The 13,022-nt window shown below is 57.8% G+C and overlaps 1 protein-coding gene across 1 annotated transcript in view; it reads left to right on the top strand.

Annotated features, from left to right (window-relative positions):
* CAPN5 (calpain 5) overlaps positions 1-12,539 on the top strand; it is a 57,700-nt gene extending 45,161 nt beyond the window's left edge. Inside the window, exons 8-13 of the mRNA XM_008150001.3 lie at positions 4,790-4,985; positions 5,647-5,769; positions 6,844-7,040; positions 8,137-8,252; positions 8,794-8,930; positions 9,790-12,539. Of these exons, the coding sequence (XP_008148223.3) occupies positions 4,790-4,985; positions 5,647-5,769; positions 6,844-7,040; positions 8,137-8,252; positions 8,794-8,930; positions 9,790-9,972 (952 nt within the window). The 3' untranslated portion in view covers positions 9,973-12,539. The remainder of the gene's footprint in view (positions 1-4,789; positions 4,986-5,646; positions 5,770-6,843; positions 7,041-8,136; positions 8,253-8,793; positions 8,931-9,789) is intronic.
* Positions 12,540-13,022: the final 483 nt, after the last annotated feature.

Raw genomic sequence — 13,022 nt, 5'->3', positions numbered from 1 at the left:
TTCATCCTGCATTCATTCATTCCTGCATCCACTCATCCTGCATCCACCCATCCTGCATCCACCCATCCTGCATTCACCCATCCTGCATTCATTCATTCCTGCATCCACTCATCCTGCATCCACCCATCCTGCATCCACCCATCCTGCATTCATTCATTCCTGCATCCACTCATCCTGCATCCACCCATCCTGCATCCACTCATCCTGCATTCATTCATTCCTGCATCCACCCATCCTGCATTCATTCATTCCTGCATCCACTCATCCTGCATCCACTCATCCTGCATTCATTCATTCCTTCATCCACTCATTCTGCATCCACCCATCCTGCATCCACCCATCCTGCATCCACTCATCCTGCATCCACTCATCCTGCATTCATTCATTCCTGCATCCACCCATCCTGCATTCATTCATTCCTGCATCCATTCATCCTGCATCCACTCATCCTGCATTCATTCATTCCTGCATCCACTCATCCTGCATCCACCCATCCTGCATCCACCCATCCTGCATCCACTCATCCTGCATCCCTCATCCTGCATCCACTCATCCTGCATCCACCCATCCTGCATCCCTCATCCTGCACTCACCCATCCTGCATCCATTCATCCTGCATTCATTCATTCCTGCATCCACTCATCCTGCATCCACTCATCCTGCATCCACCCATCCTGCACTCACTCATCCTGCATCCACCCATCCTGCATCCATCATCCTGCATCCACCCATCCTGCACTCATTCATCCTGCATCAACCCATCCTCCATCCATCATCCTGCATCAACTCATCCTGCACCCACTCATCCTGCATTCACTTATCCTGCGTCCACCCATCCTGCATCCATTCATTCTGCATTCATTCATTCCTGCATCCACCCATCCTACATCCACTCATCCTCCATTCATTCATTCATTCATTCATTTATTCCTTCACTCATCCTGCATCCACCCATCCTGCACCCACTCATCCTCCACTCATTCATTCATTCATTCCTTCACTCATCCTGGATCCACCCATCCTGCATCCACCCATCCTCCATTGATTCATTCCTTCACTCATCCTGCATCCACCCATCCTGCATCCACCCATCCTCCATTCATTCATTCCTTCACTCATCCTGCATCCACCCATCCTGCATCCACTCATCCTGCATCCACCCATCCTGCATCCTGCATCCACTCATCCTGCATCTACCCATCCTGCATCCACCCATTCTGCATCCACTCATCTTGCATCCACCCATCCTGTATCCACCCATCCAGCATTCATTCATTCCTGCGTTCACTCATCCTACATCCACCCATCCTGCATCCACCCATCCTGCACTCACTCACCCTGCATCCACTCATCCTGCATTCACTTATCCTGCATCCACCAATCCTGCATCCATTCATCCTGCACTCATTCATTCCTGCATCCACCCATCCTGCACTCACTCATCCTGCATCCACCCATCCTTCATCCACTCATCCTGCATCCACCCATCCTGCATCCACCCATCCTGCATCCACCTATCCTGCATCCACCCATCCTGCATCCACCCATCCTGCACTCACTCATCCTGCATCCCCCCATCCTGCACCCACCCATCCTGCATCCACCCATCCTGCATTCATTCATTCCTGCACTCACCCATCCTGCATTCATTCATTCCTGCATCCACTCATCCTGCATCCACTCATCCTGCATTCATTCATTCCTTCATCCACTCATTCTGCATCCACCCATCCTGCATCCACCCATCCTGCATCCACTCATCCTGCATCCACTCATCCTGCATTCATTCATTCCTGCACCAACCCATCCTGCATCCACCCATCCTGCACTCACTCATCCTGCATCCCTCATCCTGCATCCACTCATCCTGCATCCACCCATCCTGCATCCCTCATCCTGCACTCACCCATCCTGCATCCCTCATCCTGCATCAACCCATCCTGCACTCACTCATCCTGCATCCACCCATCCTCCATTGATTCATTCCTTCACTCATCCTGCATCCACCCATCCTGCATCCACCCATCCTCCATTCATTCATTCCTTCACTCATCCTGCATCCACCCATTCTGCATCCACTCATCCTGCATCCACCCATCCTGTATCCACCCATCCAGCATTCATTCATTCCTGCGTTCACTCATCCTACATCCACCCATCCTGCATCCACCCATCCTGCATCCACCCATCCTGCACTCACTCACCCTGCATCCACTCATCCTGCATTCACTTATCCTGCATCCACCAATCCTGCATCCACCCATTCTGCATCTACCCATCCTGCATTCATTCATTCCTGCATCCACTCATCCTGCATCCACCCATCCTGCATCCACCCATCCTGCATCCACCCATCCTGCATTCATTCATTCCTGCATCCACTCATCCTGCATCCACTCATCCTGCATCCACCCATCCTGCATCCACCCATCCTGCATCCACCCATCCTGCATCCACTCATCCTGCATCCACCCATCCTGCATCCACTCATCCTGCATCCACCCATCCTGCATCCACCCATCCTGCATCCACCCATCCTGCATTCATTCATTCCTGCATCCACTCATCCTGCATCCACCCATCCTGCATCCACCCATCCTGCATTCATTCACTCCTGCATCCACCCATCCTGCATCCACCCATCCTGCATCCACTCATCCTGCATTCATTCATTCCTGCATCCACCCATCCTGCATTCATTCATTCCTGCATCCACTCATCCTGCATCCACTCATCCTGCATTCATTCATTCCTTCATCCACTCATTCTGCATCCACCCATCCTGCATCCACCCATCCTGCATCCACTCATCCTGCATCCACTCATCCTGCATTCATTCATTCCTGCATCCACCCATCCTGCATCCACCCATCCTGCACTCACTCATTCTGCATCCCTCATCCTGCATCCACTCATCCTGCATCCACCCATCCTGCATCCCTCATCCTGCACTCACCCATCCTGCATCCCTCATCCTGCACTCACTCATCCTGCATCCACCCATCCTGCATCCATCATCCTGCATCCACCCATCCTGCACTCATTCATCCTGCATCAACCCATCCTCCATCCATCATCCTGCATCAACTCATCCTGCACCCACTCATCCTGCACCCACTCATCCTGCATCCACCCATCCTGCATCCATTCATTCTGCATTCATTCATTCCTGCATCCACCCATCCTACATCCACTCATCCTCCATTCATTCATTCATTCATTCATTTATTCCTTCACTCATCCTGCATCCACCCATCCTGCACCCACTCATCCTCCACTCATTCATTCATTCATTCATTCCTTCACTCATCCTGCATCCACCCATCCTGCATCCACCCATCCTCCATTCATTCATTCCTTCACTCATCCTGCATCCACCCATCCTGCATCCACTCATCCTCCATTCATTCATTCCTTCACTCATCCTGCATCCACCCATCCTGCATCCACTCATCCTGCATCCACCCATCCTGCATCCACTCATCCTGCATCTACCCATCCTGCATCCACCCATTCTGCATCCACTCATCTTGCATCCACCCATCCTGTATCCACCCATCCAGCATTCATTCATTCCTGCGTTCACTCATCCTACATCCACCCATCCTGCATCCACCCATCCTGCATCCACCCATCCTGCACTCACTCACCCTGCATCCACTCATCCTGCATTCACTTATCCTGCATCCACCAATCCTGCATCCATTCATCCTGCACTCATTCATTCCTGCATCCACCCATCCTGCACTCACTCATCCTGCATCCACCCATCCTTCATCCACTCATCCTGCATCCACCCATCCTGCATCCACTCATCCTGCATCCACCCATCCTGCATCCACCCATCCTGCATCCACCCATCCTGCATCCACCCATCCTGCATCCACTCACCTCTGCATCCTTCAGCCTTTATTTAGTCCTGACTGTGTGCCAGACTCAGTGTCACTCTTCAGCAGGACATTTGACTCAGAGACTCAGCCATTTCCTGGAGGGGTACTGGGCACCCTGTGTGTAGTGGATGCTGTGAGGGCCCCAGGCAGGCCCAGAGGCAGATGGAGTGACCGTGGCACCCCAGTGAGGACCCCTCCTGCTGGTGTCAGGGGAGCCCCTGCAGGAGGCCCCCCAGACTCCCTGGTCTGAGCTCCTATGGATGAGATCCACTGTGCCCAGTCTGGCTGAGGGCTCGGTTGAGTTAAAACATAGTAATAGAAACGCCTCATTCGTGTAAGGGGCTTCTTTCTAAGGCCTTTCTCATACATGTTCACACATGGTGCCTCTGTGTGCATGTTCTCATATATGCCTACTTGGAGGGGATGGGCACTTCCCCTCCCCCACCCAGGCTCTGGAGTGTGTGCAGCACGCAGTGACCATGGCAACGTCCTGGCCTCTGCAGCACGCTTACCAAGGAGTTCCCGCCACCAGTTTATTCAGGCCCCACAGCAGCCGTGGAAGATAATGGATGGAAATGTGCTTTATAAGCTGTAGAGCGCTGCCCATACTCGTTCTTGACACTATTAATAATTGTAACAGCCAGCCTTTGCAATCGCCTCTGTCTGCCAGGAGTCGTACCACATGCTTTTATTGCCCTGGTTAATTCCTGCACTCGCTCTGTGAGGTGGCAGCTGTTGTTCGACCCAGTCCCAAGTGACAAATCGGGAAACTGAGGCCAGAAGAGACGTGAGGGGTCTGTGTGACGCCATGCCCATGCTCGCTGTTGTGTGAGTCGCGGTTCAGAGCAGGTGGTGGGCCGCAGGGGGGCCCTGCCTGACTCAGCCCCTCGCCACGCCAGGATGACCTTCCAGGACGTGTGCCAGTACTTCACCGACATCATCAAGTGCCGCCTGCTCAACACGTCTTACCTGAGCATCCACAAGACCTGGGAGGAGGCCCGGCTGCGCGGGGCCTGGACGCGGCACGAGGACCCGTGGCAGAACCGCAGCGGGGGCTGCATCAACCACAAGGACACCTTCTTCCAGAACCCACAGGTGAGCAGCGGGGGGCCCTCGGCACCTCCTGCCAGGGACGCCTGCATCACCTCGCGTCGTCCCTGTCCCTCTGCGGGCCTCAGCACACCCGTCCCTACCGGGGGCGCTGGATGGCATGTCTGGGTGGTCGTGTAGTCCCCACAGCTGGCAGATCCGAGGGAAAGGCTCTGAGGACTGAGGGTCTTGTCCAGAGTTACAGGGACATTTAGAGGCTGAACCGGGGCTCAAACCCCTTATTTCCACACACACAGCACTCGCCTTCTGGGGGAGCCTGGCCAGGCCGCTCCACAGGCACCTCTCCCTGCAGCCTCCTCTGTCATGCCCCTCCAACTGCTTAGTCCTCATGCTCGGTGTGTCCTTTTTATTTTTATTTTTATTTTTTGGTGCCGAAACCTGGGATCAAAGGTGTGTCTTTATTGAGCACCAACTGCATGCGTCTCCGAGCTGAGCATGCGTGATCTCATCAAGCCCTCCACCCCTCATGCACTGTAGGCGTTTTAGGCCCATCTTGCAGGTGAGGGCCTGAGGCTCAGAGAGGGGATGGGACTTGCCCACGCTCACACAGCTGTGGGCTGTGGGCTGTGGGCTGAGCTACCGGGAGCCGGCGAGCCCGTTAGCAGCCTGGCCTCACCGTGTCTCCCCTCCTCGGCCATGCCTGCAGTACATCTTTGATGTGAAGAAGGCAGAAGATGAAGTGCTGATCTCCATCCAGCAGCGGCCTAAGCAGTCCACCCGTCGGGACGGCAAGGGCGAAAACCTGGCCATCGGCTTCGACATCTACAAGGTGAGGTCAGCTCTGGGTGAGGAGGGTGAGGGCGCTGGCGTCTGGGCCGCCGGCACCCGGGGAAGAACGCCTGGCTCACCGACGTCATCCCTGCCACCCTGGCCACGTTGGCTGGCGCCAGGGGCATGCCCACCGAGGCCCAGCCTGCCTGGGATTGGCTCCCAGGGGTGCGCTCAGCCTGATTTCTTCCCGCCCGAGACCCATAGGCCTGGGCTTCTGGGTGGGTGAGGAAGGGGAGGATTTTGGTGGGTGGGGCCACGCTCTGGGAGCCCCTCCCTCAGGGCTCTGGGTCCCGCTGACTTGGAGGCTTTGCTGGGCACAGGGAGGAGGCCCCCTGAGCAGAGCCAGGCAGGCTCACCCGTGGCCACTCCTCCTGGGCCGGGACCCGGGTACCTTCCACATAGCGTGACGCTCAGTGCCTGATGACACTCAGCGTAGAGCCAGACGCGAGAACCCAGTGACACCACGCGGATATGCTGGGCGCGTGGCCTGAGTCGAGTCCCTGGCCTTTGACACGCTGGTCATGACAGCTTGTTCATGGCATGTCGGTCCATTTGCGGTGTGCGGATGTGCTGTGACTTAGACGTGACGTGTGCGACCCGCACTGACGTGACTGAAGCTTATCGTGGCACGTAGTCCAGCCATTGTCTAGCTTGTCCTCCCAGCTGGCGATGTCACTCCGTGGGCACCGGCTGTGACCTGGGCAGAGAGTGATGGTCAATCCCCACAGACGTTGTTATCGGGAATTCCTATTGCCCCCAACTCACATCCCGTACCATTCGGCCATTTAAAGGGTGCAGTGATTTTGGTGTGTCCATAGAGCTCTGCAGCCATCACCCCGTTCATTTTAGAACATTTCATCACCCACACCCTTTAGTCACCATCCCCCGGTCCCATGCCCCCCACCCCTCCCCAGCCCTAGGCAGACACTCGTCTGCTCTGTCGCTGTAGCTTTGCCTGTTCCGGGCATCCCATGGAAGTGGTTCTGTTACTCTTTTGCCCGGTGGTGAGGGAGAGCTGTGAGATGGGTTCGGGGGGGAGCCGGGGGCTCTGTGTGACCTCCACGGCCTGCAGGTGGAGGAGAACCGCCAGTACCGCATGCACAGCCTGCAGCACAGAGCCGCCAGCTCCATCTACATCAACTCGCGCAGTGTCTTCCTGCGTACGGACCAGCGGGCGGGGCGCTACGTCATCATCCCCACCACCTTCGAGCCGGGCCACACCGGCGAGTTCCTGCTCCGAGTCTTCACCGACGTGCCCTCCAACTGCCGGTGCGCAGGGCCTGGCTCGGGCCCAGGGTGGTGGGCGGGTGGGGCGGGGCCGAGGTCCACACCAGGCGGGCCCAGAATCTGACTCAAAGATGCTCAGGGTCTGCCCGGCCATAGAGCCCAGGCCTCCAGCCACCCCAGCGCCTGTCTCCTTCCTCTCCCTTCCCCTACTCCCTGCTTCAGCCTCTCTCAGCCACCTCACGGCACAGCTCCTCATCTGAGCATACATAGCTCTTCACAGTTTGCACGGAAGCGCTCACTCGTCCCATCTGCTTTTCTCCAACCCCGACTAGGAGGCCTCACCCCTTCGTGTTATGGATCAGAACCGGGGACTGAGGTTGGGGATGTTTCCCAAGATCTCGCGTTGGGCTAGGTCACAGTGGTCGGCAAACTGCGGCTCACGAGTCACATGCGGCTCTTTGGCCCCTTGAGTTTTTAGCAAAGGCCAGCTTAGGAGTACCCTAATTAAGTTAATAACAGTGTACCTACCTTTATAGTTTAAGTTTAAAAAAATGTGGCTCTCAAAAGAAACTTCAGTCGTTGTACTGTTGGTATTTGGCTCTGTTGACTAAGGAGTTTGCCGACCACTGGGCTAGGTACACTGCTAACACCGTCCCTTCCCTGCAGGGGTGCAGACCTGTGGGCCCCACACTGCCCTCCACCTGGGTAGGCAGCCCAGATTCGGTGCTGCCTGCCCACATCCCACGCCCGGGGCCAGCTCGTGTGGGGGGCCCAGCGGGCCTCCATCCTGCCAGCCTGGGTGCCCCCAGCTGGTGGGCAGGTCCCTTCCCTGCTGAGCCTGATGCTTCCCAATCTGTAAAATGGGCATAATAGTCACCTACCTTCCGGGGCTTTGTGGGGATGAGAAAGAATTCCTATAACATCCCAGCAGAGGGCGTGGCACACAGTAGGTGCTCAGTAAATCGCTTTTCCCTTGGGGGAGGATGGGACGGGCACCTTTGGGTGGGGATAGAGCAGCGGGAAGCCCAGGGAGTTGGCCCAGGACGAGTCTCCCCTCCCCTCTTCTTGAACCCCCTTGTCTTCCGTCTTCCTGACCCCCCTCCGTGACCTCCCGCCTCTTTCCTCTGCCGTGTCCCAGGGAGCTGTGCCTGGACGAGCCGCCCCGCTCTTGCTGGAGCTCCCTGTGCGGCTACCCGCAGCTGGTGACCCAGGTGCACGTCCTAGGGGCTGCTGGTCTCAAGGACTCCCCGACAGGTGCGCTGGCTCGAGGAAAGCCCCCCCTCCCTCCTCCCCTGGGAGGTTGCCCCGTGTCTCCTCCCCTCCCCCGCTGAAGACGCCCAGCCTCCAGAGCTCCCCTGCCCTCGATCGCTGGATGAGCAAACCTTTCCCGACGTCCACTCAGGCCCTGCCCTGGGAGGAAGCTGGGTGCACAGAGAGAAGCACTCTGCCTCCGCCTCTTGGGAGGCCTCCAGCGAGGTGGGGCACTAGGGCTCGGGGACAGGCAGCTGGGAGGGAGAGCTTCCTGAAGGGAGCGGCCTTTCTCCAGGCCCAGGAGGTGTTAAGGTGCGAAGCCTGGTGAAATGGACTAGGGCGGAAGGACGCTCTGGACAGAACAGCATGGGTAAAGGCCTGGAGGCCAGAGATGACCCATGTGTCCCCTCCTGGTCTGCCTCCTCTTGAATACATAGCTCAGGCTTCTGCTCTGGGGAGAGGACCTCACCCCCCAGATATCTGTTCCCCCCAGGCCCTGCCCCAGCCCCCCATCCTCACCCCATCACCCCCTCCACCTCTCTAGGGGCTAACTCTTATGTGATCATCAAGTGCGAGGGGCACAAAGTCCACTCAGCCATGCAGAAGGGTACCTCGACACCCGAGTATGATGTGAAAGGCATCTTCTACCGCAAAAAGCCAGGCCAGCCCATCACTGTCCAGGTGAGCCCACGGGGTCCTGGGGCCCCTCCCGTGCCCCTAGCCTGACACTTCCCCGTTCAGGGAGGCTGAGCCCGGGGTGGCAGAGCCTTTGACGGGACCCAGGAATGCTCGGTCCTGGGCCCCACTCTGTCCCCGGCACAGTGTGGCCTTGGGAATCCTCTCGCCCGCCCCTCCTGGTGCCCCAGAGTCCCTCGGCGGGGCGGGGAGTTAGGTCAGCTGCTGTGATTCTGAGCCCCAGCAGGGTCTGGCCAGGGACAGTGGTCTCCTCTGCCGACTTTGCCCCAAAGTGGGAGTGGTTCCTTAAACTCCCCTGCAGGGGGGCTTACCTGGAAACGTGGCACTGAAGCGGCACGTGGCAGGTCAGAGGGCAGGGGTCAGAAAGCCAGGTCCCTGTGCCGGGGCTTCCTTGTCCTCCCAGGCCAAGGTGGCCAGTGGATGACCATTCTGAGCTCATTAGCAGGAAGCCCTCTATCCCCCGGGCCCAGGCCAGCGTCTCTGTGGTGAGAAACCATCTGTAAAAATGGACACTTGGGCACCCCCGCAGGGGAGGCACTGCAGGTTTTCCGAACCCCGGATCCAACACAGACCTATAGATGTTGGGGCAAGAAAGACCCTAGGGGCCGCTCATATTAAAGATGGGGACAGCAGGCAGGGGGTGAGTATATCACTCTTCAAGGTCACCCAGACTTCAAGGTCACACAGAGCTAATAGTAACTGTATATGTGGAAGGGGGCTTGGACAGAGGAGGGGAAGCCGAAGGAAAGGGCTTCATGGGGAGGCAGAGGCCCTGCCCAAACTGCCAGCAGCCCCCGCAGCCCTGTCCTCGGAGGTGGCCCCCATGTTCCTCTGTCTCCTCCAGATCTGGAACCACCGAGTCCTGAAGGATGAGTTCCTGGGCCAGGTGCAGCTGAAGGCTGACCCCGATGACCTCCAGGCCCTGCACACCCTCCACCTCCGGGACCGAGACAGCCGGCAGCCCAGCGACCTGCCAGGCACCATTGCCGTGCGCATCCTCAGCAGCGCCTCCCTCACGGCCGTCTGAGGCCTCTCTGCCTCCCCGGCCCCCACGGTTCTCACCGCCACCTGCATGTCCCCGGCCAGGGGTTAGCCTGGGAGCTAGGACACTGCGACCTTTTCCCAACGTTCCCCCGACGCGCTGTGTGACCTTGGGAGGTCTCTGCCGCTCTCTGGGCCTCAGTGTCCTGAGGACCCCACAGCGTTCCTTTCTCACGGAGACGTCCTCTTGCCTGAGATTTAAACAGCCCTCCTTTCCCCAGCTGTCCCCGCTGCTAAGGGACTCGACCCGTTGAAAATGTTCCCCCCCCCCGGCCCTGCTGTCAGCCCACGGAGTGCCAAGATGTCACTTGTTTACACACAAACTGCCACAGCCCCAAACCCACTCTCGCCCCTCCTTTCCTGCGCCTGCCCCCGTGTCCCGGACGTCGCTTTCTCTGTCACTGAACTTGACTTTCTAGCCACCTGGAAAGGGCTCTTGGCCCTTCCTGGGTTCCTGCTCCGGCCGGAATTTGGGAAACATGCAGGTGACGTTGGTTCATTCTTGAATCCCATCCACCTGCCCATCCACTCATTCCTTCAACAGAGATTTGCCAAGTGAGTAAGCGACCCCGTGAGACCCCAGGGGGAGCTGGGCCCCTGCCCCCGGCTCCGGGAGACCTGGCGTCAATGCTGGGCCGCAGCTCTGCTCCGAGTCCCCTCTGGCACGTGGTTGGATGCCCAGAGAGCTGCAGCTACCGTCTCACCCCGTGTTGATCTCACCCCCGGCCTCTGGTTTAAGGCCCCCCGAGAAGTTTTGTCAGCGATGGAAAGGAAGGGCGTCTTCCTGTCTCCACGGCCCTGGTCCCAGAAGGAGTGTGCCCAGGGGCCAGGCGGGTAGGGAGGACATGTGGACGCAAGGGGGAGGGACATGTCCTCAGGACCCCCTTTGCTGCAAGCACGGGAACTTCCTGGGAGAAGGGGCTCCGGGTTGTTGGCATCAGGGCTTGGCAGGAGAGAGGGAAGCCCATCACCAGACCAGAGGCTCTCGGCCAACATTCCCCCCAAAATGCAGCCAGCGAGGCCACAGCCCTCTTCCTGCTGCCCAGACCAAAATGTTCCTTTCAGTCCTCAACATTTTATATTCTTTCTGTTTTAAAACGCTCCGTTTTAACCAGGGGTTTTAAAAGGAAAACTGAAAGCCGGTGGACCCCTTTTCTCCTCTTAAACCCCAGTTCTTGTGGTCCTCTGATTTTATTTTTATGTTTTTATTGATTTATTTTATTTTATTTTTGTTAGAGAGAGGAAGGGAGAGGGATAGAAACATTGATAAGAGAGAAACATCATCAATTGGCTGCCTCCTGCACGCCCCCTACTGGGGATCGAGCCCCCCTGGGCATGTGTCCTGACTAGGAATCGAACCAGTGACCTCTTGGTTCCTGGGTCGATGCTCAACCGCTGAGCCACACCGGCTGGGCTGATTTTATTTTGATTCCACTTGGGGAGGGGTAAGGAGAAGCCAGACCTTCTCAGAAGGGGTCTGGAGGTGGATAAAGAAGAGGGTGTGTTGTACTTTGATGTTTTTCAAGTCAGCATCAGCCATGCGGGGCGCTGTACCCACTTAGGGTCTCTCTTAACCCTTCTCGGGCTCCGGATCGGGCCACGTAAATAAAAACGTTCAGCCGGCTCAAGAACAGGCATGCCTGTGGGCTTGCCAGGAAGTCCTTCGGAAACCTGAATTCCCGGCCCCAGTGTCCTGGCTGGAGGCGCTGCATTCTGGACTTTGCCTCCTCACCCTGTGGCCAGCTCTGCTCCTGTGTCGGGGCCCCGGGCCACGTGAGGGCCAGGAACTGCACAACAAGGAGGACAGGAGGACTCCTGGGCAAGCTGCAACTTCCTCTCGAGAACCTGGGCCTGGGGCCCGGACCCTACCGATGACCAGGAGCAAATCATCCAACCTCCTGTGCCTCGATGGCCCCCTTCTGCAACGCGGGGCCAGTGATTCCTGTTTGCCAGCACTCTCACGAACAAGTGCTGAATAAGGGCAAAACCACACCCTTTCTCTGTGTCTCTGTATGCGTGCACACTGTACACTCTCATGTAATCACTTCTCAATGTCTATTTCAAATGAACACTCCTCTGAGTCGGGGTGGAGAAGCAAGGGCCGGAGACGCCAACGTGGGGCCTCCGGGACTGACGTGTGGATCTGTTCTCAGCTGTGTCCACCTGGGCCTTGGGTCAAACCAGGACCACCTGGCAGGCCTGTGGGCTCCAGCCCTGCCCCCCAACAGGACTTGTTCGGGAGCCCTGCCCTTGCTTTCTGCTCCTCGGGGTGGGCCAGGCTGGATCCTGGATGCGTGGAGGCCCCTGGTTCCCGGAAGTCTTGGGGATGGGGCAGGTGAGGTTGGAGTTCTGGGCTGGGACTGGAGGGTGGGTGGGGAGAACAGCTGCTCCGTGCGCCTGAGGCACCCTCAGTCCACAGGGGCCTGTCTCCGTGTGCAGATGGGCCGGGCCTCCGGTTCATACCACCCCATCTGGGCCTCACTCCCCTCAGGGCCCACCGTGAGGCCAGGGAGACCTGTTCTGTTCTCAGAATAAACATGACCACAATCTCAGAAAGACCATCCTGTGTCAGTCTGTCCCTCTGGGGGGTTAGGGATGATGGAGGGAATATTTCTCAGGCCCCGGTGCCTGTCCTCTGGTCAGAGACAACGTGAGGGAGGCCCGGGCGTTCTAGCCGAGGCTGGACCCCGCTGCCTGCCCGTTGCAGCTCTGAGCTGAGATCCCTGGGCCCATTCAGCTGTTCCCTCAGCTGGCCCTGGCCCAAGGCACTAGGGATGAAGGGGACCAGCCACAGTCCCTGTGCGAGTGGGAAGACCAACAGAGAGACCCTGATCTGGACCAGCGTCCCACGGAGAGTTCCTGGTAAGGTGGTGTGGGAGTTGCGGGGGCAGGAAGGTTAGCCCTGCTCCAATTGTGAGGGAGGGAGCAGCCGCATAAAGGGCTTCAGACAGAGGAGACGGGCGTATGAGGGTGCAGGCGGATGTGGGCAGACCAGAGCGAGCAGCTTGAGCCAAGGAGCCAGGGGTGGTGGGGAGA

This window comes from Eptesicus fuscus, chromosome 13 (assembly GCF_027574615.1).
Source record: "Eptesicus fuscus isolate TK198812 chromosome 13, DD_ASM_mEF_20220401, whole genome shotgun sequence".
Taxonomy (NCBI): Eukaryota; Metazoa; Chordata; class Mammalia; order Chiroptera; family Vespertilionidae; genus Eptesicus; species Eptesicus fuscus.
This window is presented reverse-complemented; position numbering and strand designations above follow the sequence as displayed.